Source organism: Pseudopodoces humilis, chromosome 1, assembly GCF_049639895.1.
Source record: "Pseudopodoces humilis isolate 2021_Gansu_Grassland_sample_001 chromosome 1, ASM4963989v1, whole genome shotgun sequence".
NCBI lineage: Eukaryota > Metazoa > Chordata > Aves > Passeriformes > Paridae > Pseudopodoces > Pseudopodoces humilis.
In genome coordinates, this window is record NC_142200.1 from 37898309 (window position 1) to 37925406 (window position 27098).

The 27098-nt window shown below is 42.2% G+C and overlaps 2 protein-coding genes and 1 long non-coding RNA gene across 7 annotated transcripts in view; 1 reads left to right on the forward strand and 2 right to left on the reverse strand.

Moving 5' to 3' along the window:
* Window positions 1-7916: 7916 nt before the first annotated feature.
* On the reverse strand, window positions 7917-16426 carry LOC148185058 (uncharacterized). The gene is made up of 2 exons (XR_015771840.1): window positions 15946-16426; window positions 7917-15491 (listed from the first exon to the last, which is right to left on the reverse strand). It is a non-coding gene; the product is annotated as an uncharacterized LOC148185058 (long non-coding RNA).
* A 2522-nt stretch (window positions 16427-18948) lies between these two features.
* Window positions 18949-24377, reverse strand: CHCHD7 (coiled-coil-helix-coiled-coil-helix domain containing 7). The gene is made up of 4 exons (XM_005517425.3): window positions 24220-24377; window positions 21410-21482; window positions 20760-20858; window positions 18949-19987 (listed from the first exon to the last, which is right to left on the reverse strand). The coding sequence occupies exons 2-4, from the start codon at window positions 21461-21463 to the stop codon at window positions 19886-19888; spliced, it is 255 nt and encodes an 84-aa protein (XP_005517482.1). The 5' UTR covers window positions 21464-21482; window positions 24220-24377; the 3' UTR covers window positions 18949-19885.
* Window positions 24378-24592: 215 nt separating this feature from the next.
* Window positions 24593-27098, forward strand: part of PLAG1 (PLAG1 zinc finger) — a 53771-nt gene continuing 51265 nt past the window's right edge. For 4 of the 5 annotated variants that reach the window (XR_015773441.1, XM_014257090.2, XM_014257111.2 and 1 more), the window contains exon 1: window positions 24593-24769. The gene's annotated coding sequence lies outside the window, so the exon portion shown is untranslated. Of the gene's footprint in view, window positions 24770-25533; window positions 25669-27098 lie in introns of those variants that run through there. The other variant, XM_088060964.1, reaches the window with a different exon arrangement.

Sequence of the window (27098 nt, forward strand, 5' to 3'; positions counted from 1 at the left end):
GAAGTTAACCAAGTAAAAAAAAGATTCTCAATGTGCAGTCCATACACACATGGCACTGTTCACAAATTCTACCACTAATAACTACGTGGTGTATCTGTGTCTTCAGCCTCCTCACCTTTTTATAGTAACAGAACATACTTTTCCCTCCTGGCTATGAAATACTAGATACACAGAGTTCTAGAGCAAAGGGGAAAATCAAACTCCAGCTCTAGTGAGAGCAAGTAGCTTTTCAGTTTTAGTCTCTTTGTGAACACATTCTGCTGAAGAAAATTAGAAGCAGTGAGTCTGGCAGGGGGATTTGGGGATTCTCAGCAGGATCATGTTTGTCACAGACCTAGGAGGATTTTATCTTATAATCTGTACCAGATAACTATGTCTCCAAGGGATTTTAATACTTCACAGAATCAGTGGCAAGGACCTGTGCTCACTTAAGTTTTGTATATCTCAAAGGTTGGAAACTCTACAATCTCCCTGGGTAACCTGTTCTAGTGTTTGTTCACAATCTTTTTAAAAACAAATAAATGAAAATTGTGTGTAAATTGAATGTACTTTTTTTCATATCCTTTCAGAGGATACCACTAAGAGTCTAAGTTTGTCTTTTACACCTTCCTTTTAGGTACTTATACGCATTGGGGCTGAGCCTTTTCTCGAGACTAAGCAGTCCCAGAAATCTCAACCTCTCCTTGTATGGCAGGTGCTCCAGTGTCTTAATTATCTCTGCAGCCCTTCACTGGACTCATTGAGTATATGCAAAAACTAGTTATGAGTCTATTCATATCTCTTAGAGACCAATTTCTGTACTAGACTGAGCATACATAATATGTCATACAGAGCTTCACCAGAAAATCTCTGCTTGCTAGCTGTCCTAGTAGGAGTACACAAATAATGGCTTTTATATAAATGTGCTGCTACCACATTGAATATTGTGGTCACTGGTAAATTACATCATGTGCCTGGAGGATTACAGCCTGTCCTGTGGTGGTTTTTATCTCCCCCATCTCCTATGATGGCATGACAGATGTGGAGTTGTATCCTGGAGGTCAAACAGCACACATCCTTCCCCTGTGTTCTGGAGGCTGCATGGAGTGAGTGTTTGGATCTTCAACTGGGATATAAATGTCTTGAGATAAAAGGTGGCTTACTTCCAGCATAACAATGATCTTGACTTACTGCTTTCCTGATGCCAAGAAAGAGTCTTTCCTTCTGCTCTCAGAAAGAAAACTCATGGAAGGATCACTGTGGCACCCAAACAAGAAGATAAACTTGAAAGGGAAGAGCATTTCAGCTGTGACAGCGTAATGTCTGAGTGCTGGATGGTATATCAGGCAGCTCCCACAAAAGAATTGTTGGTCTCATGGCTACTGCTTGAAATTTTAAATAGTCTCTCCCAAAAAATTGCTGTCCCACATTTGGCTGGGATGTCTGCATTGGCCTAATAATCATGGTTATAGTGATTCAAAGGCAACCCATGGTATTTTATTGCCTGCTGTATTCCTTTTCTATGTGAGATCATATTCCTGTGGTAGCAGAAATCTTGGTGTCTCCTAATGCTTCAAAACATGGAGAACATAGTGCCAAGAAAAATTAACATGATTAAATCATCTGAACAGGACTGAGAAGAAAAACAAACAAAAAAACAGTAGCTGAGATACAAACTCCATTTTTATTTTATGAATTTGGAATTCACACCCAGGAACTATGTGAACCTGCTTGGAATCTGATGTTCATGGTGGTCTGTTTTCATTTTAGGAAGGAGCCAAGCAGGTACCTCTTTTTTGGTAACTTTCCTAGGGGAAGTTGTTCTTCCAAAGACACCGGTGTGGACTGCATACTTTGCTAAGCAGCTGTTCAAAGCCATAGGCTTTGTGAAATAAGTATTTTAACAAAATAGCTTCTCTCACTGACTTTTTCTTTGCTGTGACAATCAAGAGAAATGGGTTTGGATCCACAGTTATCAGATATTCTAGAAAAATGCAGGATTACTGTCTCACAGGTGACATTTAAAAATGCATTATCAATGCTTCAGTAGGTGAGAGAGCACTACAAGCAGGGTCTTTTGTCCACTCACTGTATGACAACTTTCTCTCTAGTCTTAGGTGTCTACAGCTTGATGATATTTTCTCTTTCAAAGAGACAGGCCTCTTGGTGACCAAGCTCACAGCCTGAAGTTCTGTGAGAACTTCACAGGTAGGCCATGGCCTATGGCTGAGGAAAATATAGCTCTGTCTAGGGAAGAGAGGTGGAAAAAATCACACCTTCTTTCTTTGCCCTTGGCAATATCACACTACGGATATTGTGACAGAGATGTTCAAGACAAAGGCGTGACAAAGGCAGAAGTTCTACGCCAAGGTGCCTTGCGGTGTTGAATCTGCTGGGTAGTTGCTGCTCGATTAAAACAAACCTGGTTTCTTGGTACAGCTGTGTTGAGAGATTTCACCCCTTATCCAAAGTCGTGCATAGCTACATCTAAGACATTAAAACATTCTGCAGGACTTGTAGTGGAGCAGTCTTCCACAGTCCCTGCCCAGGAGGGAGGGACCCTGAGACATATTGTTACACTTTCGCCTGTCCGTGTCTTGGGGTCCAGAGGCAGCAAACCCAGCTTTGGCACAGAGAGAAGAATCAACAGAGCCAGAATACGAGCAGCAAGAGCAACACTGTCAGCACACACAGCCAACAGCAATTCAACAGGTTCTTGCTGAACAAGTTTTGCCTCTTGGCACCATAAACTTCACACCTAGAAGGTGCCATGGTCTCAGCTATGGAACCTGGGTGATGATGCCATCGCCCTGGGCAGGTATCTGCATCACCTCTATTAACTGTATTGCTGTAAAGGCAGCTTGCTGAGGGATTAATGCAAGGTGACACATGATAGCTGAGGAATCTGTTGAGCACATGGTCTTTAATGACTGTTCCCCTGAAATGTGAATTTTTGTTGGAAGGTTAACATGGAAGGTTATCTCTATCTTAATTCTAGAAAACACACTTTGCATTATTTATTGTCTGCGTATTTCTGGCATAATGATTAAACCTGAAGCACACACAATGCACACTCACACAATGCACCATGCACAGCTAGTAAAGTTACAAAACTGATTTGAATCATGCTACAGTTATTGCAGAATGTCCTACCTGTGTTTTGGAGAGCTTTTAACAAATTAAGAGAGAGCTGTCAGTTCCAAGTAATCACATCTGTCAAGGGTGGTATATCCAGAAGGAGCAAATATCACTAGAATAGCCAGGTGAGGGGCTAGTTTGAAGTGTTTCCTTCAGGAAGTATGTAATTTCTACCCTCTGGTATTTAGTCAGTCTTTAACAGACAATGGGAGTAATTGATAAGGCGCCTAGCTGAAATTTCTGTGTTCAAATTTCCTAAAAAAAGGAATACCAAGTTAATTCCACCAAAAATAAAATAAAAATACTTGAAGCAGTTAGAGCCTGCTGTAGCAATTATCTCCACCAGCAGCAAGAGGCAGAAATCTGTTTCCAACCTTGCTTCTGAGCCAAGGACTTGAAAGACAGCTATGATACTAGTTTATTCAACCTTTATTTTTTCCACATTGGCAATGAAATGTCTGACTGCCCTCTTTCATGCTTTTAGATTCAGATAATTTTATCTGCAATGACATTTATAACAACATTTTAGGGATTGTGGCTTGGTCCTTAGCATTCAGATAATTGAAAAGGTTTCTTTGCTTTTAATTTGTGTGTGACTGTAATTCTGCCCATTTAAATGGGTCAGATTTTCAGCTCCCATTCAAAGAGGAGAGAGCACTTAAAGAATCACTTCATATGTAAGAAATAGTGTCCTGATATCTGCTTTTTCCTAGATTTGGAAAGAGGCAGCTACATTTGTTGGAAAAGAACTGCAATATCCAAAGTGGAAAACCTCCTTAGAAAAAAAGACTGGAGGAGGGATAAAAAAAGTGAGGAACTTCAATTCACCTGTTCAAATGGGAGTCCACTAAATATGTGGAGAGTACAAGAAAAGAGGGAAGGATGATATTGGTGGTATTGTTGATGAGTAATTAGTTGGTATATGGTCTCTTTGTGGGATGTGCCAGAAAACTTTGTTTTGGTCCACAGGACTCTTGAAGGCTGGATCAGTTTCTACTGTTCTAGAGAATTTCCTGACCTAAAATAGGGGTAGGTTTACATAGTGTCTCACAAACAAGGTATTTTGCAAAAAGGATAAGCACTTTGGAAGAGTGGAATATAGGTACAGAACTTAATATGTAACATAAACCAGGCGATTGGAGATACATACCAGTGTCATAAAGTCACCCCAGAACATTTATATACAGACATATATACATATACATACATACATATATGTATGTTTAGATTTTGTTTTGATTCTGCATACACAGAGGTATAAAGAGGCAGACAGGAAGATTTCCAAGCCTATCCTCTTTTAAAAATCTTTTCAACTAGTTTTTGCAATTTAGTATACTGTAGCAGGTTTGAGATTGACATCTGAAGCCAGGTAGTGACTTGTCTGTCAGATTAAATAATCTCTTATAGCAAGCATTTTAGGGGGTAGCACCCTGACTGTTAGGAACCTAGGCTAAGGAGACAGTGGCATGTTTGCAGCATTTATTTTTATTCAGCCAGCCACAAGCCTAGCCTTTTTAACGTTATTTTTCAGAACATGGCACAGAAACAATGGATTTTTCACATCCACACGAAGAGCTGCTGCATTATTTCCATCATGAAGGCCTGTCCTGTATTATTCTCTTGTATATATATGTTTTTGTGTTTTGTTATATTAGAGCAGAAAAAGCCACAAAGACATACCAGGAATATCTATCCATGTTCTCCACCTGAGTTACAGATTGATTATTTTGGTTTCTTGTTCTTTTTCTTTTTGATAGTGTTGTCTTAAAATCCAGAATGTAGCAGTAGAAATCCAAGGAGATCAAGAGAACAAGCTAAGGGATAAGTTCACAACAATTCTTTTTTTGAGGGTTTTGAAGAAGTCAGAGCAATAAATTATGCCTTTAAAACCAAATACAAATTCTCTAAAAACTGTGTTGAAGCACGTGATCTTGCCACTTTGAAATCCAGGAAATCACCCCCAGGAAATCTACAATGTCCATTCTTACATTCCTGCATTAGAACTTCTGTTGTAGCTAATGAAGTTCAGGATTCATTAGGGCTTCACACCTGTGTATATAAACATTAAACCTGTTTTGGGAGACATTCTGCCACAGGACTGGTCTCCAGATTTTATGCATCTACTAATATTTTTAAGGATATTTTCGCATCAATAGAAGCATTAATCTTTTAAACAGTATACCAAATATAATCTGAATAAAGAATTACTTGAATTGAGAAAGGGACTTAGAAAATGTGGTAACTAAAATAGTCTTTTCCAGAGACTGGGGCCAAAGAGTGCTAAAAGATTGTGTTTGTTCCTAAATGGGAAAATAAGTACCATTTTTCTTTCCCCACTATATGCAGGCAAGAATTTTTTACTCTTTTTTGGTATGCATTAATAATATCTTCTAATTAGGGGCAGAATGGCCTTGCATCTTTCATCAAGCAAGTAGTCAGGGCACTGCGTCAGTAGTGACTTAGTAGCACTTCAAGATTTCTGGAAATTCCTTGGCTTCCATCCTATTGCCACTCCCTAGCTGGACTGTAACGAGACTTGGATGGAAAATTTTAAGAACCTTTGTGTTTTGCTTGCATAGAGAAAGGACTGCTATAAATTGACCACTGTTACCTTGGATATTTTTAGAGATTAGCAAAATGGATTGATTGTAACTGAACTATAGTCTTTTAAAGTAATTGTCTCTTAACAAGAGTAATTGTCTTAGAAGAAAAAGATAAATACCTATAAACTTTACACAGATGTTGTGCTTAACTTTAGCTTAACATAATGGTAAATAGCTTCAGTGGTATGGAAACTTTCTACACTAAAGTGGTTGATGGTTTGAAAAGAAATTGAGGTAGGAAGACAAAACAAAGGAAAATCACAGTCATACAATGCTGCTAATAATTGTATTTAAGATTTGTGTATGCTGTCAAGCAACTAAGCACACACATTTTAGCAGTGGCTTTCCACAGAGGCTGGAATGGGATTAGAGTAGGCAGCACTTGGAGAGGTGTGTGCACCCTTGCATTTACTTTTCTGCAGATATATGGACATTTGCATTCTGCATGAGGTGATGCCTTGGATCACTAGTTCTGTGTGTACCTCAAATGGCACCAAGTCCAATGTCTGCTATTCCCGACAATGGAATATGTTTTAATATTACTAATGTGGAATACTCATGGGAAAATACGTGAAGGAATGCCTTTGAGTAAATCCCCTATCTGGTTTTCAAACAATATGCTTATCATAGGACTAGTTTGAAGGCTTATTGAGTGACTATATAAGGAAATCTGGCTTATGCATTGGGATTCTGCCACATCCTTGGATTTTCCCCCCACCAGAAAAGTTAATAACATCAATAATTTGTATTCCAAAAATACGAATTGATAAAAATAGACTTAGTTTGTTTACCTTGGTCCTGCCAGGTGATGAACCCTCTGGCTTTGCCACAATGAGAAGTTACACAGATATGTAACTTTAAATAATTCTTTTTGGCTCTGTTTTCTCCACCCTACATGACAGGGAATTTAACCACCATTGTGCAACCATTGGTTTGCAGGAGGGTTTTGGCTCAGAAGATGCTGACAAAGATGATGGTAAGAAATACCTGTTGGGAAAGGGTGACCCGGATAACCAGCTGAACAGGAGCCATGACACTGTTCTCCACATGCTGATTCTTCCTTAGGGCCACAAGAGAGGCATGGGGATGATCTCCTCACAGTGTCTGCTCATCAGCAGGGGCAGTTGGTGCTACTGTTGCTGAGAGCAGGCAGATGGTATATACACCATGACTATACACTCTACACTGCTACTACCTGTACAGGCTGGGGCAGAGTGGCTGGAGGAAACCAACCTGGAGGTGCTGGGCAACAGCGTCTGAACATGAGCCAGCTGTGCCCAGGTGGCCAAAAAGGCCAGTGGCATCCTGGCCTGAATCAGCATTAGTGTGGCCAGCAGGAGCAGGGCAGGGATTGTGCCCCTGTACCCGGCACTGGTGAGGCCACGCCTTGAGTCCTGTGTTCAGCCCCTCAGATCAGGAGGGACATTTTGGTTCTGGAGCATTTTCAGAGAAGAGCAACAAAGCGGGTGAAGGGTTTGGAGCACAAGTCTGATGAGGAGTGGCTGAGGGAGCTAAGGTTGTTTAGCCTGAAGAAAAGGAGGCTCAGGTGGGGCCTTAACACTCTCTGCAATGCCCTGAAAGGAACAAGATGGGCAGTTGGCCTCTTCTTCCAGGTAACAAATGACAGGATTAAAGCACACAGCCTTAAGCCGTGCCAGGGGAAGTTCAGGCTGAACATCAGGAGGAACTTTTTCATATTTGTTAAGCATTGTAATGGAAATGTAATGGAATTGTAATGCCCAGGGAGGTGGTGGAGTCACCATTCCTGGCAGTGTTTAAGGAAAGATCAGAAGTGACAGTGTCGTGTTCTAATTGATGTGGTGGTGTTTGGTCATCAATTGGACGCAATGACCCCAGAGGTCTTTTCCAAGCTAAAAGATTCTGTGATTTTTTGACTCCTAAGGTGAAGAAGATACCAACCCTGAATAAAGTAGTGAAAAAGGAGCATTGATCACATAAGCTAAAAATTATTGCAGTAAACTAACATTGGTTTTTATCTTTTGAACAGTCTTTGTTTGTAAAAGACATTTAGACTTGCCACATGGTGACAATAAGTTTTAGATATTTCTCTCCCTAGCTGCTGGTTGGACACGTAGGGATGTAGAGCCTGGCAAAGTTTTCCATGTGGTTTTCAGTTTTCCTTCTGTCTTTCTCCTCCACCACCAATCCAGAAAATGGTAATTTGAAATAACAAGATTTCAGAAAGATTTTCTCGACATCATATATTTTTCTGGAACAATCACTCTGATTGGAATATTCCCTTACTTTGCAAGTCACCAACAGGAAAACAGCAAAACATCCATTACAAGCATTTATCTAATTACATTGTCCATGAGCCATTCACCATCTGGTTTTCTCTTAAAGACAACTTTTGAGCAATTCCTGTGAAAAGCTCTGTTATGAATAAGCAGTTGCACAAGGAACTTTTTTAGCAAGCAAGATCTCAATAGCCATTTTTGATATCACAGTAGTATCTGTGCAACCTCTAATAGCAGCAAATCAAGATGTGCAAGCACGAAAATTCTCCCAGCTGCAGAAGACTATTCTCTTTCCAGTCTGCCTTGATAGTTCACTGTTGCTTGAGGAACTGCAGCCAAATCAGCACTTTCAGCACTTCAGCAGGTGATTGACCAGCAGCTGAGTCATCCCTGACCAAAACTAGCACATGCAAAACCCAAGGAGGGGTGGGCACTGGACAAGGGAAGCACAAAAAACCTTCCTCCACTAATTCATGCCATCTGGGAATGACAGTCCGTAGGCCTGCAGCTGTGTTTGCAAAACATTATTTACAATTTTTATTATGAAGTCCATAGGGAAGGAGACTTAATTTATTTAACAGTTCATCATCATTGCACAAACCGTTGTTCTGGGTTTAGCTTCAGAAAAAAACAGGAAGCAATACTCATGATTAGTTAGTCAGACCTTTTTTTGCAGGCTTTTGTTGTTAAACAACTATATGGGAAAATTGGAATTGAACCCACTGACCTGCAACTGGAATCTTTTGGTGTTAGAGGTCTCTCTGGTGAGCCACAGAGGATGTGAGCTGTTACAATCTTGACTCATCACTTTGTGGTAACCCAGTCTTACATGGGAGGTCACTAGCCCTCCCATGTCTGTAAGTGAACAGAAGGGCAGCAATCATAAATGGTTATCTGTAAGCAGATGCTGCTTTGTGCCTGAGGCTCACATGTCCCAGTGCTTGCACAATCACTTTGTTTAAGTGTGAAATTATGTAAGACCATCACCACCCACAGAGGAGCTGTTCCCTTTAAGTTGCTTTGGTAGCAAATGTGAGCAGTCCAGTGAAGGACCCAGCAAGTGTAAAAACTGGTGGAAGCTGAAGATGAGCTGTCCCTAGGCAATGGGACAGGGTAAAGGGAGCAGGGTCTCCTCATTTGACAGTGGTGAGCTGTTAGCTCAGCTCTTCAATTTATCTCACCTTACAATGTTTTGTTTACTAATCATAGGCACCACTTTAAAAAAAATAAAAATGAAAAACCCCAAAAACCCCACAACAAACAAACACAACCTAGTAACAATTAGTTGCTTTCCATGTTCTGAAACGAACAATTAAAACACCAAACTTGGCAACATAAAGGTACACAGTTGGTTATTCATTAATACACAGCACAGAAAAACCAGATTCACAGACTGTGTAATACTTTAGAACACTTGGCTATAGTCAAAGTAAGTCTCAATCACTTTCATCTGAGTTTCCACAGAGCAGGAGCATCTACTGCATTTCCACCCTGACCATGCAGCCTGGATTGAAAACAATTTCTGCCATCAAGGGTAGAGATGAATAAAGTGGACACACTTATCTTCTTGAAGGCAAACGTTAGGTTTACCTCAGGACAAGAAAACTGGACTAGAATTAGGCTCCAGCTTCCCAAAAAAGCTGTTTCTCTAAGGCAACATGAGTAGAGGCAAAATATTTCCATATCTTCTTTTTTTGCACCAACTTCTCCAGATGGGAGGAAGGACTTGAAGTTAACATGTGGTGCAACTTCTTGAGGAACTTGGATGGAGATGTAACAGCATGAGGAATGTGATAAAAACAGTTAAAGCTCAGAATTTAAGATGTATCAAGTGGTTTGGCATTTCCATACCATGAGTATAGCCTGAGACATACCTAGAGGGCCAACAGACCTCTAGGCCAACTTCCCCTAGAGGGAAGAAACGTTGCTTAAAATGACAGATTTCCATTCTGAAAAAGCTTGTCTGAAACTCATGATGTCTGGGCATGGGTCTATGACTACAAGAGCCCTGTGGGGATGCCACAGGTCTACAACAAATAAGGCACAGGCTGCACTGTGCCCCATCCATGTGCTCCAATAGAACATATAATCACCAGTAACTGAGGCTCCAGACTTGGCCATTTGCTGAGTGGGGAACCTCGATAGTACAGGTGCATATGAATTTCTAAAAGTTATTCAAAAGAGTAATGTGTCTATGGCCTAGGTCTCCATTTTGTCAAAAATCCAGATTTTACATTGGCAATAAAATCCCTCTCCTAGAGGAAATTTTTAAAATATATTTTTATTTTATTTCATACTAAAATAAGTCTGGAAATACCCTCTAATACTATTTTTCCATTCTCTCTGCTTGCTTCAATTATCCTCACAAATGATATTTAGCTTAGTAACATTCAAATATTTTAAACAGGTTTCAAAGACAGGAAAAATTACATTTGTAGATTTGTAGTTTTGAGAGCTAAAATATGATGGCTTCAGAAGAGAGCAAACATGCACATGATTACAGACATGCAGCGAAGACTGATCTATAAATGCTTACTCAGATTTAGGCTGGTTTTCTCTTAGGTTTGGTTTTTTTTTTTTAAAAAAAAGGGGTTTTTGTTGTGAGGTTCTTTTGGTGGAATGAGGCCTAGAAGTTTGAACAATTAAATTATTAGTATAGGTACAAAGTACCTGTCTAGAGAATAGGGTTAGAGATGGCCTATTTGGAAACGCCATTAGCTGCCATCACTTGCGTATTTTTTGTTTGTTTCAGCCCAGCTGGTAGAATATGGTCTTTGTGAAGAATTTAGAAGTTCTTTTTGTGCCTGTGGTAAATTGCATCTTAGCTGTCCTCCACAGCAGGGCAGGATTCAAGGCAGATGCATAAGAAGCACTCAGCTACTGCCAAACATCTTTTTTTTTCCACCAAGAATTAGGGATTTTTAGTACCTGAGGAAGAAAGGTACCAGTAATACGATCTGCATAAACACCACATTTCCTTAAGAAATGTATAGGAGGAAAACTTTGTTTCTATTACCCTTATTTGTAGTACAGGAACTCTTTATTAAGTCCTGCTGTTTCTGGGAAGGTATCATTCTCTCTGTGTCAAACAGAGCTTACTAGACTGTCAGAATGACAATTCCATACCTTATTATGAAGGCAGATCCTTATCATGGCTATTCTCAGAGTAAGGCATCCAAAAGCCCTGTGTTTCACCACCCACAATACAACTTTATTACTGTTACACTTACTACATTATCCAGCATATGCTGACTACTGTTTTGTTAGGTAGGGTCTCTCACGACATTACATGAAATAATCTGCCAAACCAATATTAGATGTCACTATTTCAGCTACTGGAATAGGGGATTGAGGTGGGAAAGGCTATGACCTTCATTTTGTTTCTTTGAATAAGTAATTTTAAGGTCATTTGGATAAATACTGTGGGAGTCAACACTATCTGTGAGCTACCTGACAGGGTACCTGTTAGGCAAAATCCAAAGCACATGATCCCTCATCCAAGATCCACTGTGAAGAAAAGCATATCCCAAATACCACACACATCTTCCAGTAGAGAAAAAGATATAGGGAGGCAACTTCTGACAAAAGAAAAATTTCTTCTTCCTGCAATCATATCTCTTGGGAGAAATCACAATTATAAAACATGGCAAACTTCTGTGGTACTTGGAGATAGAAAATTGCTGACCAGAGATGTTGAAATCTGTATTGAATATGGACTTTTGAAAGAACTCTTCATATGCCAACACATGCACTATCCACAAAAGGGTTTATGCATGTGAATGTAATACAGTGAACAGTTCCCCTTGTTAGAAACCCCAGAAATTACTGTGAGACTGGAAGCAGAGTCCTAGGATGCCTTCTGGTATTCTGACAATTCCCTACTTCAGCCTCTCTCTGGTGCTTATCACTGATGAAATTAAAAGCAGCAAACAGTCAACCAAACAGCTCAGCTTTATTTAGATTTCATGTCAAGTGATTTTTTTGGGATGGGTTGTGGATGAGGATGTCTGATTGTGAGTAGCATCTCTGCAGCAAGCACCGCTGTGCTCCCAGCAGAACCACCCTCTTCCAGCAGGAAACCTCCCAATGCCACTGTGCCTTCACCTCACAAACACTGCCTAAACCAGAGAGCTTTGTAAGCACCAAATTATACTGCACTAATAAACAAAAATTTCTGGCTAAGTACCTGATTTGGCTCCGTCTAGTTAGATGAAAAGAGATTTATTAAGTCAATTTCCTTACCTAAGATTTGCTGAGTCTGTTCCTACAACGCCACATGTTGAATGCCCTTCTAAAGGCTTGTGCAAGAACATCTGTGAACCTCCTGTGTCAGACACATCTCATCAGCAGTATTAATCCCTTACTTAACAGCAAATGTTTTTTCTCTTAGGTTAGTGCAGAATCTAGCAATGTGAAAGCTGAACTGGAAATAAATCACAAGAAAAAACTTGCCCAAAAAATTGTTTTCTACAAGTAAACAGCAATTCTAGACCCAAGAAATGACATGAACAAAACCAAGTTAATCAATTAACATTTTATGTTAGCAAATTGCTCTGATTTTAGAAACAGTGTCAGCTTCTTGGGGCTTTACAGTAGCAATAACCAGCAACAAATGACTTCACCAGCGCAATCAAAAATGACCAGCCTGCATTTGCAGACCTGTACAAAAATTGATTAATCTGTACCTGTTTGGGTCAGAGAATGAGATTTCCTTGACTCAAGGAGCAGCCGCCTGCTTGCTAACATCCAGCTTTATAGCAGCTTTTCTGGCAGGCTGATCTGCAGCTGCCAAACTAGAGGAGAAAGAAATACTGACACTTTCTACCAACTCCTGGCTGGCAATTTTCCTACACCACAGAAAACCAAAGCATTTTGTGAACTCTTCTAGTCTCACAGAAATGGCAAAAGAACTGAAGTGTTATTTATCATTATAATTGATTCTCAGGGTTTTGAAAATTAAAAGTTTAAAGGGCAGAAACCTCAAAACTGCTTTTGGTGCAGATGTAGGTAAAGACCTACCAGTGAGCCTTTTCAGTGGGTTTCTGCTCCTCATACATGTATGCTTGCAGCACCTAATTGCAGTGTGATCAATTCTGTGACAAAATAGATGGGCACACTGTAAAGACTATTTACGCTGCCTAGCTGAAGGTGCTAGGAGACATGGTTCCTTCTAGGTTCTATCTGATTCTAGCTGCTTGCCACCTCATAGAGCACAGCAGAGAAAAAAAGTCCAGGAAATTCCTAGCTTCCTAACATAGCTAATGAGAGAGCCAGCTAGGGAAGACTCTAGTTGTTTGTGAACAGAAAAGGACTGTTGGAAACCATCTGGGGCATGAAATCATTAAATGAGTTTTTGATTTTCAGAGAATGGAGCAGGTGGAGGGGTAGAAGGAAGATGTGTCCAGAATTTGGCAGAACCACCACACTGGACACTTGGTGTACAGACTTTGGGCTGTTTAGGAGCCTGGCTGATAGGACTGCTTTGGAAACAAGTCCAGGAAGGCTAGACATTCTTCAAGAAGGGTCTAGAGCACAAGTTTTATGAGAAGTAGCTAAGGGAACTGGGGTTGTTTAGCCTGGGGGAAAGGAGGCTCAGTGGGGCATCTCATTGCTCTCTGCAACAGCCTGAAAGCAGATTGTAATGAGCTGAGAGTCAGTCTGGACAAGAGGAAAAGGCCTTGTTTGCCAGGGGAGCTTTAGATTGGAGACTAGGAAAATTTTCTTCACCAAAAGGGTGGTCAGCCATTGGAAGAGGCTGCCCAGGGGTGTGGTGGAGTCACCATTCCTGGAGCTATTGGAAAGATGTGTAGATAAGGTGCTCAGGGACAGGGTTTGGTGGTGGACTGGATAATGCCAGGGTAACAGACTCAACTGACAGCGCTGAGTTTAAGAATCACAGCCCTTGTGTGCTCACAGCTTTGAATAGCTAAGCCCTTTTTCAAGCACAGAAAGCCTCTTCTGACTTGTGGGAGCAGCTGTGACTTCAGCATTTGCTTCCTGTATTTTGCTGCTTACTCGGACACCCTACATTGTCCCTTCCAGCCCAGGAACACAAGGGTGGCTGGAGCTCCACAGAAGTGCTCAGAGGTCCAGCTGGGCTGGAGAGCAATGGTCATTCCCTTTTCCCTTTGTTATTTGGCAGCTGGATACATGCCCCAGGGTAGAGGTCAGTATTAGCACTGATGCTGGGAATCACTCAGAGGCACCTGCTGGAGGGAGGAAGAAGGGACATAGAATGGCAGCTGTTGAAGGGAATGACGGTAAAGATACTCATTCAAGCAACACCTCGCAGAAAAATAAATTTCCTTCTGTTCACCTACACCCAAGCAGACTTCACAGTCGATCTGGCAAAAATCAAGGCTGACAAAATATTTTCTCCATAAACCCCAGCAGAGCTGAGGTAAGAACAAGCAGTCTGTCAGCACAAAAGTGCAAAGTAGAACATGAAGCACCAGAAACTTCTGGGATCAAAGTTTCTGTCATACACAGGCTTTTGATGGCTAAACAACACAACAGCCAACAGGTGTAGAACCCTCAAGGCCTGTTCATTTTCCATCTGAGAGTCAAAGGGGTTTTTCCGACATCTTGAACAGTCACTTTTAACTTAAGAACCGCTTTAGTTTGCCTGTCACATAGATGGATACCAAAACACAGCATTTCTTAAGATTATCAGTAACATCCATTCAAAACCATTCACCTTTAGGAAAAATAGAGCCAGAAAGTACTCAAAAACTGATATTGCAGGATCTGGCAAATTCATAGTGTACCCTCTACCTAAGGATTTGTCCCGTTAGCTTCATCTCACCCTTTTGAAACCTATGGATTGAAGCAAGCACTGTATGACCGATATATTCGAATGCAGCAACTTCATTCAATTCCACTATTGAATAAAAATAGGAGAAAATGTCACCCTCTACTTGTAATATGCAACCACATTGACTGATCACTTCAACAACTGCAACTCTGCATGCAATACCACTCAGGGATCCACCTTTCAGGGAAAAAAAAAAATTGAGATCCAAGTGTTACACAGTAACAAAATATTACCAGCAGGCTATTTCCATAAAAACACTGCAAAATCTTTTTTGCCAAAGCAATTGTAATCTTTTACCATCAACTAAAAATGTTTAGATTCTTCAAAGTCAAGCTTGAGCTGATGGCCCCTATTTCTGTTAGTGTCAATTTGTCTTGGAGCTGTGAATTGCTTTTAAAAGTGAGGTATTGACTGAATATAGTATCTTGAGCGTAATATTGTCATTACACATCACCTTGCTACAATTGTTTTCCATTTTGACAGACATTAGCTCAATTTTGTTCTATGCAGAATTCTGTTGTGTTCTGCCAGTCTCTTGGTATCAGGAAGTGTTTGCAGTGCATAGCAGTTTATTGAAGTAGAATAGGTAAAGACGTAGCTCAAGGGTAGTAGGACTTTTAAGAGGAAGTCATAATTGAGGATTTTCAGAACCATTCTTCCAAAAAAGGATTTTGAGATAGGAGTCAGCAAGGTAAAAACCTAAAGGATAGAGAAAAATTACTTATTCACAATCTGATGGTTTGATTTACTACATATGGTATGATATATGTCATAAAACAATTAAGTTTAAATGATTCACTGCATTTAGTTATATAAATGCAGTACTTCCCTTTTCTTCATATCAAATAGGCTGCAACAAAAAATAAAACATTCTGAAGCAGTCTGCTTGTTTCACTTTCCTACTACTTTGATACTTACAGAACTATTTCTTCCAGTTGCCTCAGATTCTTCCAAGAAAACAAAAGCCTGCAACAGTGTACTGTTTTTCTACAAAATAATTACTTATTTTATGGCTATTTTGGAAGACCATCTTTAAAGATGTAGATACTCTTAACATGAGTTAAAGGCTGTCTCCAAATGCATTAGAGCAGCATAACATTTTGTACTCTAAATTCATCTTATCTGTTCTGCAAAAGTTCCACCAAAAGCTCACCTATGCACATGTTCTTGATCACTTGAGTGCTGAAGTTTTATTACAAGACCATGAAGGAGACTTGAAGCAGCAGCAGATGCAACTACCTGCCTTTAAAAGCTTCAGCTAAATCCTAAGAAAATTTCAGGGCTCTAGAGCTAGAAAACTTGGACTCAATGATCCTTGTGGGTCCCTTCCAAATCAGCATACTCTGCAATTCTGTGAAACTCCTTTGAACATCTTCAAGAGCACAGACTCATCCCAATTGTGGCAGTAGAAAACTGAGCCAGACAAGGCCTTGCACTGTAGATAACAGAAAAAATGAGATGGCAAAAATGTACAGGTGGGAATTGGGATATTCACCCAGACCTGTGAGAAAACCTACAGCTGCTGCTCAGTTCCTAGTTGTGATCAAGTAACAGTGAAAGAAAAAAAATCTATCAAGGACCATATTCTAAGGCTTCTGAGGCTGCACAGAAGTCTCCTATTTCCCAGCAATGATTTAGACTCACGTCCTCCTTTTCTGTTTCAGGACCAATCTTTCCTTTCTATTGGATGAATTCTGCTACCTCTGTGGGAAGACCAAAAAAGCTTCAAAGAGCCAGTAGTGGGTGGAGTGCTTCTGTTTTCAGTCTGTTGTACAACAGCACCATCCAGCTGCCAAACAAAAAAATTATCAAACCTTAATGCCACTATACAGACTTAGTCCTTGTATCACAAGCCAAATGAGTAATTACACATATTAAAAAAAAAAATCACACATTAAAAAACAAAACACAACCCTCCGGTCCCTTCCCTGCTTTTTAACTAATTATTGTCCACTGTGTTATGCTTTCTGAGTTTATACACAAGAGTGTGCTTCAGGGAAATTAAGAATTCAGCCCCGATTTTTTTTGTCCAGTAAGAGTGGCAGGATGTCCAGTGAAGTGTGGAATGTAAGCTCTCAGGTATGAGGAAAAGACTATTATCTTTGGCTCACAACCAAAGATAGTTAATCACACTACAAAAACTAATGGAAAAATCTCAACTCATAAGAGCCTATGACTTAGCTATCACACTCTACCACTCGAGCTTCAGTAGTGAAAGCAAGAACCTCAGCCTCAAGTGACGGATAAAAATAATAAAATCGCATACTCAAGTAACAGATCACTCTTGAGAGACATTACGACACAAGGAAGAAAACTCCATGCTCTCCCATGATTTTTCATGAACCTGTGTTATTTAACAGTAAGGCATATGCAATGGAAATAAATGGCATTCCCTACAACAGATGACTGATTACCTGAATGAAATCTACTAAAGGTCACTGCCTAAATTGCTCTCCGTTCTACACTAAACTAATTTTTGTTCTAACATCCACAGGGAGCTACCAAGTGCATCCATTGATGATTGGAAGTTTGATGTTAGACTACTGTTCCTGCATTACACACACCTTAGTGCATCCTGTGATCCCATATTCTTGCATTGATACCTGAAGGCAGTAATGCATCTCCTTTTCTGATTTTTTGAAGACCAGTACTAGTTCTTTACAAACACTTAAAGCAACACAGGGTACCTATCAATGGCAAAAGACAGGCCAGTCATCCTTCAAAAGAAAACAACACTAGCAGAAGCTTCTTACATAAATATTGTCAAGAAAAAACCCCAACTTTTAAGTTCAACAGTTAACCTGAGAGAAAGAGCATTTCTACGTGCAAAGGGAAGGTGAAAGGAAGTCCCAGGATAAATGAGATAATTTTAAGGAACTTGAGCTTATGCAAAGAAGAATCGGCATAACCACATCAAGAACAAGATGATGTTTTTCTGGCATATATTTAAAATACACTGTAGATTTTAACAAAAGCCCAAAATTTAAGAGCACAGCAGCAGAAAAACAGCAAGCACTAGAATAGTAGCTAAAGCCATAGGAGCAAAGAACACATCCAAAGATACAGCAGAGGTGGCAAAAGACAAACCTGTGCCAAGTAGGAGAGAAGGTGCCCTCAGACAAGCAAGGCAGCAAAGCCAGAAGAGTCTGAAGAGACACAGTCCTAAGGAAGAGGACAATAGCTCCCCAAAATCTGCAGATGAACAAGAACATCAAAGTGAGGTATGGTTAATGAGGAAGTATTATGGCTAAGTTTAATGAAAGCAAGTTCTCTCACTATGAGAGAGCAGAGAACATGCAAACTTCAAAAGGAGCTGTACTAGAAAGTCACTGCAAGACTACATCATTAGATCAGAGACAGAACAAAGGTAATGGAAAAAAAACTGCAATGAGAAGAGACCAAAATGTTAAAATTAGTCAAAAAAGAACTGGTGTCAAATAGGAAAAAAAAAAAGAGGAAAGACTGGTATGTGGGAAGGTATTAAAAGGTGACACGGATGTGGCAGAAAAGAACATGCCCTTGAATCTAGAATGAAAATATCTTCAGCTCCACACACAGGGAAACAAAAACAAAACCAAAACCAAAAAACCAGCTAAAGACAACAACAAACAAACAAAACAACTACACAAAGAAGAAAATGTCAAAGTTTCTGCTTTAAACAAGGAGAAAGTAATTTGAAATAAAGAATCTTATGATCTTGATGGAAGAAAGTACATTTTCCTTGCCAGGAACTGACAAGAACTTGTGACATGCCTAAAGGCTGCACAGCTTTGCTTGGAGAATTACATACTCAAAGGCGTTGAGTTACACTCTCATTCCAACAGAGAGGGTAGGATAAATTCATTTCAAAACTCAGATGTAGATGGAGAACAGAAAGGAGGAGCAAAAGCAGATTTTGTGGAGTTACTAGACAGTGGAAAGAAACAAGACAAGCCAGACAGGAGAAACAGAAAGCCATGAAGTCTTTCCAAAACAGTCTAAATAGAGAGACAACACTTTTACACCATCCTTCATGAGGTCAGCCAGAGTTCTGCCAAGTTGATCCCAGTAAGAACTAAAGGATTTCACATGGAACCTGAGCTCATGACGGTAGTTTTTCTGTTTTATCACAGGATACAAGCTTTTAAGCCAGGACACCAGAAGGCAAAACACACTGTTTCCACTAGACAGCAACCTGTTTACATTTATTAGTTGTTCAATTTAGCTAAAGAATCAACCTTATTTAAGATTAGAGTACCTGTTTAAACTGAGCTTTGTAATCTGGTATGAGTAAGCATTTCCAAACCCCAGGTTTCAGCTGTCCAGAGTCTTAGATAGATGTACTATAGTTAAACCTGCCATGTCACTCAGAGGATCTGTTTACATGTCTGCAAGTCCTCCCCTGCCTGCCCGCCACCAAAGTATCTATTTACTATCCACAGAAATTACTATTCAGCTCAGACCTGAGCAGTTCAGTTTTATCTTCACCAGTCTCCCTAACCTTCTAACAAGCAAAACTTGCAGATCTGATTAACTGCAAGCTTCTGCTGTCACTGACAAGTACAGCAGCAGACCTAATGATAAGCTTGCTGGATTTAGGATTTTAGTTTAGGAACAGTCTTATTTTAACTGGGGACACAGAATTCAACACAAGTGAAAATAGTGATAAAATCACACATGATAAATCCATACTATTGAGCAGAACAGCTGAGTGCAAGAAATAAGTTGCATGTACCAGCTTCTCAACGGCCTCCAGTTTTAGAACTTAGAACCACACTGCAATGCTCACCAATCCCATCTTTTCTAACAGACTTTCTGCATGTCCCATTAATTTTAGATTTATAATTTCACAGCAAAGTAGTTTCTACTTCCAAAAGTTTCTACAGAAGTTGCACTATTTCCGTATCTTACAATAAAAAGAGGTCAGGTTCCTATGACAGGAAGTATGAGTAACCCAGGAAGTTCTATCCTAGAAAGCTCACACATTTCAAAATTTAAGATCTTATTTTAATCCAAGGTATGGCAACTGTAAAATCCAGTTCATAAAATGGTAACTAGCTGCTGCTAAGTCTTCTTATGTACAGTGACAACAGTCAATGAATTCGGGTTTCTAGTTAGTAGAGCTTCCCCATCGAGTCCAAGATTTTCTTTCTTTCTTCTGCTGGGGGCATCTCAGGTTTCACACCACTTCTCTTCCTTTGCATCATAATTTCATGCTGAAAATAGAACAAAGAGACCATGAGAACAGATTTCACAGAACCTTTGCTCCAAAGCTCTAAACAAACAAGGTTCTTTAACAGGAAAATGCTTTATATATCAAGACCTAGGTACTCTAAGCCTGATTAGCTGATGAACTAACTACTAGTATGTTTAGCTAAGACACCTGATAGCTTACCTTGCTGCTTCAGAATACAGTGCAATCGGTATTCCCATTACTAGTGTGCCAGACTAATGCACCATCATCTGTAAATAGTTTTTTTTTGAATTTGCATAAGTATTTAAAGGCTAAGCTAAAGCCTCTTTACTACAATAATAAAAGGAAAGGAAAAAGCAGAAAACAGTTTAACAGCACATAGTTCCTTATGATACTTCTCTACCACCAAATAAGCTTTATATTAGGTTAAGGTACACACAACCCAAACCAGTGGGAGACCAGATAACTTTACCTTTCCTCAGAACTTTTTCACCGCATCTGTTTAAAAGAGAACCTATTACTAGAAATATGTGACTCAAGTTCAGAGGAAAACATCAGGTACTGCAAGAACACTGACTCGCAATATACGAGAGTAAACTCAGAACAACCAAGGTGAAGTACTTTGATGTTCATGTGCTTAAGTCTTCCAGCAATGCATACTGAGACTACCTGGGCTGGTAAGTTACTGTAAAAACATCATTAGCCAAGAGTGAAGGGTTCAGAAAGCAGCATGTCAGAAGTAATACACATAAAGCAAAGCAAGGAGTAAAAGTTAAGAAGTTTACTGTGCTTACCCAGAATTTTCTGCAGTTTTTGTACTTCAAAAAATAATCAGTACACAGATCCTTGTTATAGTTGTTGTCATTCATACATTTTGTAGTGGCATCTGTTTCCTTTAATAGGGGAAAATATACTTCAGAGCTGAGGGAAGTTACTGTGCTCAATGTTTAAACATTTTAACAGGTCCCAGAATATCTATAAAGATAGGATTGAGCTCCTCAGAAAGAACACTATCAAAGAGAGCAAAGGAACACCTATTACAAAGGATCATCAGTACTTCCAAGCAGTGATTTCATTTGGAGATAACAGAGAATAGTACTCTTCAGACAGTAAGTACAGAGTCCACAGAATAGTTGTTTACAATGATGCTTGGTATAACTCACAAAAGACTTTTAAAAAATAACCAAGCTTGTCTAACCAGGATTTCAGGCTCTGGCTTTAGGGACAGAAAATTTAAGAGACTGCTATCAGTTGAATTACTCCTCCTTATGGGGAATTACTTGCTATTTCATGCTTATTATAGTGGATGATTTTCAGCCCTTCCCATCTTCAGACTCTTAAGAAACTTTTAATGCAAAGTGTTCTATCCACAAAATAGCCCTCCAGAAAGTGAATTACTTAACATTGAAATGTACAGACAGAAATCTCAATTTGATCATCTTACCGCTATACATGGATTTATATCATGATCTCTAAGCTTTTTCGCATGCCTGGACATTCTAGACAGATACTCGTACCTTGGTTAGAAAGGGAAAATAAACAGGTTAAGTATCTACTATTAACAGTAACTCAGGATTAAGTCTGAATCTCAGGATGCTATAAAGGCCTTCTAATAAACCAGTCTGGTTATCTTTTTTAACAAACAAACCAAAGAAAACCCCAACTTCTTTTGCAAAGCGTTATTTCAAAAGCAGTAACAGCAAGACAACATTGGCAAGCTTAGCCCATCACCAAGACTGCTCACTCCTGATGAATTCCTGCAGAGAAGGGAGCCACTGCAGCAGCTCTCTCACTGGCCTGTGTATCATGGAGGAAGTGACCATGTGTAGGAGAAACAGCTCCACAGAAGCTGTTCACAGCCAACACACTGTAGACACTTCAATTAATACTGTGTGGGAGGAATGTACAAATGAACTTTTCCAGATTTGTTCCTACTCCTTTGCTGGATCACATCTGCATCTTCACTGAGCTTTCCCAGGTATGACAAGTGCCCAGCTATCTACTGTGTTACTGTATCAAACATTTAACAGAAAAAGAAATGGTTTCACCGCAAGGTGGGACCAGACCCACACTGTGTATGACAGCTTGAATCACATTTTTTACCATTTAGTAGCTTGACGCTGACTCTAGGAACTGTAAGCTTGAGAGACACAGAGTTCAGTGCCAAGAATCTGCACTGATCCAAGATGATGACATCAAGATGAACAACAGACCCTCACTCCCTTTACAGCTTCCTATCCATTGCCTCCGGCACACACATGGCGATACAGGTACATGCTCCAAACAAATACTAAACCTAACAAAAAATAAATTAATGTTGACCAGATGACTGCTTGCATCAATGCAATCAGAAACATAGGACAGAGGGAGAAAATTAAAGTACTGCTAATGAAGGACACAGCTTGATCTTGTTTTTTACTTTTTCAAAAAACATTGATGCTAATTCTTAACTAAGACCTGTTTCTGTGCACATTAGGGAAGGATAAGTGCAAGTCTGCAGTAAAAAGCCCGTTTTGCTTGATACCAGATTTAAAATTAAAAAAAAATATCAAACACTGCTCTTCGTAGCTCATAGAAGACCATGCATGAGGTTTCTTCTTTGGGTAAGAGTAAACTATCCCCAGCAAACAAGCCTTAGGTTTAACAAGCTGTGTATGTATACTTTCCTGGTGCTTGGAGTACTCTTTGCTTTCCATATGATCATCTTCTGCAAATGGGCCTTTTAATGAACAGCATAGGGGGGGCAGAAATGCTTTCACTTTCCTTTGAGAACTATCCAGTGCTTAAGTTAATTTCACAAGCTAAGCAAATGTTCTTTCTTGGTGGGTGGAAGTGCTTTTTTGATCAGGCACTTCCAACTCAAATGGAAACACAAGCAGGTATGCTAGCATCATCACAGACTTCAAGAACGGAGGAGGGAAAGGTGAAGTACGAAGCAAAAGCAGCATACCACAACGCCTCACCTAACTCACCACAACAGATAAAAGATTTTTGTATGTTTGCATGTGTCTGTGTTATAACTCTGCATTTAATTGATATTATCCCCTAAGCAGACATGCCTCAAGGTGTACAGTGTTAGTCTGACTTCAGACTTACCCTCTGAAAGAATACTTTTGAGTCATAGGACATGCCATCATAATCACACTGTTCTTTATACAAACCGCACTTGACACTTTCAGTTTGATTACACTACCAGAGTCTACAACCTTGCCTAGTCTAAGGAACAATGCACACAATCCATTAAGCACTTACTTAACGAACAAGCAGTTCAGGTCCTAATGAAGATGCACAGCTCAGAGCAGGCAAATGCTTAAACATTCTTAGCACTACCCAAAAGGTCTGATAGCTCCTGCGCGTGTTCCTCTCTCCCCCTCTCCGAAGTACTTCAGACTTGAAACACTATCAGCTGGAAGGGCAGGCGGGTCACGCCGAAATGCTGCTGTGTGACCGAATGAGCAGTTGGGCAGGAAGCGAGCTTCCTCCTCCTCCCAGGTTTTGCACATGTACGGGCTTCCCTTCCTGCTTTCAGATTACAGGTCGGAGCCCAACCACAACCGAAGGCTTGTCTATTCTACAGTTCTTAATTATGCTTTAACACATTAACAGTTGTAAACTGTACCACAGAGAACCAGGGCTGTTGCTGGCACTCTTTAACCCTAGGGCTTTTTCAGTTCATAAACCATCAGGGCACTTTACTACAGGCTCCCGCCCATTGAAAAGCGTTTGGCCTGCTTTAAATGCACACATATAGCTACAAATGCGCTAAATATGCTGCAGTATAGACCAGCTCATTAAAACTTTGAGCCCTGGAGCCAAGGCCGTACTAAAAATCCTGCCGCTTTTTGGGCTGTTACGGCGGCGCAGGCAGGAGGAGGCAGCCGGCGGGCCTTGAAGCTCAGCACCGCGGAGCTGCCGCCTTGCCCGACTCAGCCCCCCGGGAGGGCCGGGGGCCGTCCAGGTGCGGAGGCAAGGCCGGCAGCCCCCGCCCGATCCCTGCCTTCCGCCGGCGGCGGAGCGGCCGGAGGTGCCCGGGGACCCCTTTCCCCACCGCGGGTCGCTCCCCGCGGCCGCTCCCGCCGCGTCCCCTCGGCACCACCTGCCGCCAGGGAGCGGTGCCCGGGCCGCGCCGCCGCCGGGCCCGAGCGGGGCTGCCCCGGCCCGCGGCCGGCGAAGGTCGAGCGAGACTTCCCTCCGCCGGCCGGGAAGGGGAAGCGGCGGGCGGGCACAGCGCGGGTCGCCGCCGGCGGCACTCACCTCCGTCCCCGGCCGTGTCCGCGGGAGCCCGGGGCGGGAGGGGGGCAGCCCGTCTCCAATTCGAAAGACGTCAGCGACTCGGGCAGAGCGCTTAAGTACGGGCGCAGCCTACCCCGCTCACGGCCCCGCGGCTCCCCCCCGCCCCCCGCCGGCGCCGCCCACGCCCCGGCGGCTCTGAGTGGCACTGCCGGGCCGCCAATGGCGGCGGGGGCGCGCCCGGCCCGGCCGGGAGCGGCGCCTCCTTCCACCAACGGGGCGGGCGGCGCGGTCCGCAGGCGCCGGCGGCGGGGCGCGGCCGCGGCCCTGACTGACTGGGGGAGGCGTCCAACCCGCGGTGCGTGTGGGCGGCGGGCGGTGTGGGCGCGGCGTGTGCGGCAGGCTGGGCTGCACCGCAGCGCATACACTACAATGGCTGCTGGAAAGACGGGAAAGCAAACAATTTCCAGGCCCGCCGCGTCCAGCCCGAAATATGGGGAAAAAATTACAGAAAAATCGGAGAACACTGTAAAGGGTGGAAACGGGGCGCAGAGGGGATGCTGAGGCTCCCGCGGTGAGTCTGCTGCGGATTTGGGGGGCAGGCGCCGGGGTTTAGCAGGGAAATATCAGGGTTATTTAAATTATGAAGGGGGAGGAGGAGAAGGAGGGGGGAGAGGAGAGAGGAGCAGCGAGCAGTGAGGAAAAGTTTGTGTTAACCATCCCTCCCTTCCATCCCTCTCCCCCCATCTCCCGCAGCCCCCCGCCGCCCCGCGTCGGACCCCCCCGGGGGGAAAAGCAGGGGAGGGGAGGCGAGGCGAGCGGTGCCCCCCCCCCACCACCCCCCTTCCCCTCCCTCGGAGGGAGAAAGAGATGATTTTCAGAAAAACCTCTCTCAGGAGTTTCCTCCACTCCTCCCCTCCCTCCCCGCGGCGCTCTGTTGGTTCGCGAGGAGCGGGCGAGGCGGCGGGGCTGCCCGGGGGACGGCAGGAGGGCGCGGGGTGCCCGCCGCCGACCCCCGCGGCGGGCCGGGCCCGGGGCGCGGGGCAGGGGCAGGGGCAGGAGCGGCGCGGCCGCCCCCTCCCCTCCTCGCCTCTCCGGAGCCTGTGCTGTGAATGCAGTGACAGCGGCGAGAGCGGCGAGAGAGGGAGCGGAAGACATTAGAGACCGCGGTGCCGAAAAATGAGGGAAAAAATTAATATAAATTCGCCCACCGCCTCAAACCGGACAAATTTCGCACAGAAATTTCCCCCATGGACCCGGCTACCCGTGGGGTGTCCCCCGGACCTGGCGGCTGCGTCTTTGGGGGGATCCGGAGTGACTTTGGGGCACTCGACCCCCCTTTCCCGTCGTTTTTTGGACAAAAGTTTTTTTTTTCGTAATAAAGAAACGAATTTGCCTGCTCTCCTCCTCCGAGTAGCTCAGGAGCTTTTCCCTTCCCCATCGGTGTGTGTTTAGAGAAAAGTGTGAACCCAAGTAAGTGCTGAGTCGTGTTGCATTGGGGAGGGGGGTTTGCTAACTGAAAGCAGGAGAGATCCGGAGAGAGAGAGAGAGAGAGCAGGGACAGCTTGTTGTCAGTATCATAAACAACCAAAATGGAGGGAGAACTGAGGCATATAACAAAATAAAAATCAGAAAAAAATGCCAAAAAATACCTAAAAATCGGGGCTGCTCCCCCTTTTCTTCCTCAAGGTAACAGAATAAAACCCGTGTCTTCCCGAGACCGTTTTAAGGTTTCAGGGAGCAAGGAGTTAATATTTATTATTTTTTTTCTGTTGATGAATTCTTTGGAAAGGCAAAAGCCTCTTAAAACTCGCCACCGACAATGAGAAAACGTGAAAATCCCTTTCAGGACAGAGAGGTAGGGGGAGATGATGGTGCAGAAAGTGTATAACTTGGGGGTAATGCGGAGTGATCCTAGATAAGATAAATGCTGTATGTGGTGCTTTATAACTTCCTTTTTTAATGCTTTTTTTTGGTGTGTGTGTGTGTTTGGGGGATTTGGGGAGATGGGGGCTCCTTTCTTTTCCTCTGTCTTTTTCTTTCCCCTTTTTTTTTTTTTTTTTTTTTTTTTTCCGGACCGGAATGTAATGCTTTTGTAGTGTCACTTTCCTGATCTAATTAGGATGTGTGAGGCAAAGAGTAAACCTTTCCGGTTTATAAAGTGCATTTTCGTTGCCTTTGAATTTCAAGTTTTCTTGGTGGCTCACTCCTCTATTTAAACTGGATTCCTCAGAGTGGTGTGGGGTTGAGCTAATGCTCCATAGGGAGAGCAAAGAGGGCTCTGGGGCAGGGCACCTCTCCTGCGGGTGGTTGCTGATTTCCCTGGCACGTTCAGTTCACCTGTTTGTCTCCTATAAAGAATGTATTCTGCAGTCTCCTCGTTTTATTTATATGAAATAATGATGCCTCATCTCTCCTCACATTGAAGTTAATGCGAAAGTGCTGCTGATGTTGGTTCCACGTGGGATCAGGGACATTGCAGGGCATTTTAAAGAGACAGCTTCTCTTTTCCTAGGGTTATCATCACCTCTGCAGCACCTCTGCCTCTAGCAGAGGGGTGGTTCGTTGTTTTTTTTTTTAATGGAAAGGTATCAAATCGGCCCTAGATTGATAAATTAAGGAAGGATAACAGGGGGAAATGTGCAGAATCGTTGGGATCAAAGCAATTCTTTTGTGTGTAGCAGGTCTTCAGGGGAGTTTTCTTGGTGTGTTAATTAAAATGCCGTGTTTTGGAGAGTGTTTTTTGGAATGTGTGTTGCAGAAATGAAATAGTCTTAGGTTGTTTAATATTAAGATCTAGTGCTGTTCGGCTAGCTGTGAATTCTGTGGGAGGAGATGAATTCCCTATGTGTAGGGCAATTTCACAGACATTTTGTGAAAGTTGTGAAGTGTGTTATTTTTAC

Bases quoted from the DNA above. Each gene is read 5' to 3' on its own strand.
- CHCHD7 (XM_005517425.3), bottom strand. From the start codon at position 21,463: ATGTCCAGGCATGCGAAAAAGCTTAGAGATCATGATATAAATCCATGT. The intron at 20,859-21,409 runs GTAAGATGATCA...CCCCTATTAAAG, and splicing joins ATATAAATCCATGTATAGCG to GAAACAGATGCCACTACAAA. The intron at 19,988-20,759 runs GTAAGCACAGTA...TTCTATTTTCAG, and splicing joins AAAACTGCAGAAAATTCTGG to CATGAAATTATGATGCAAAG.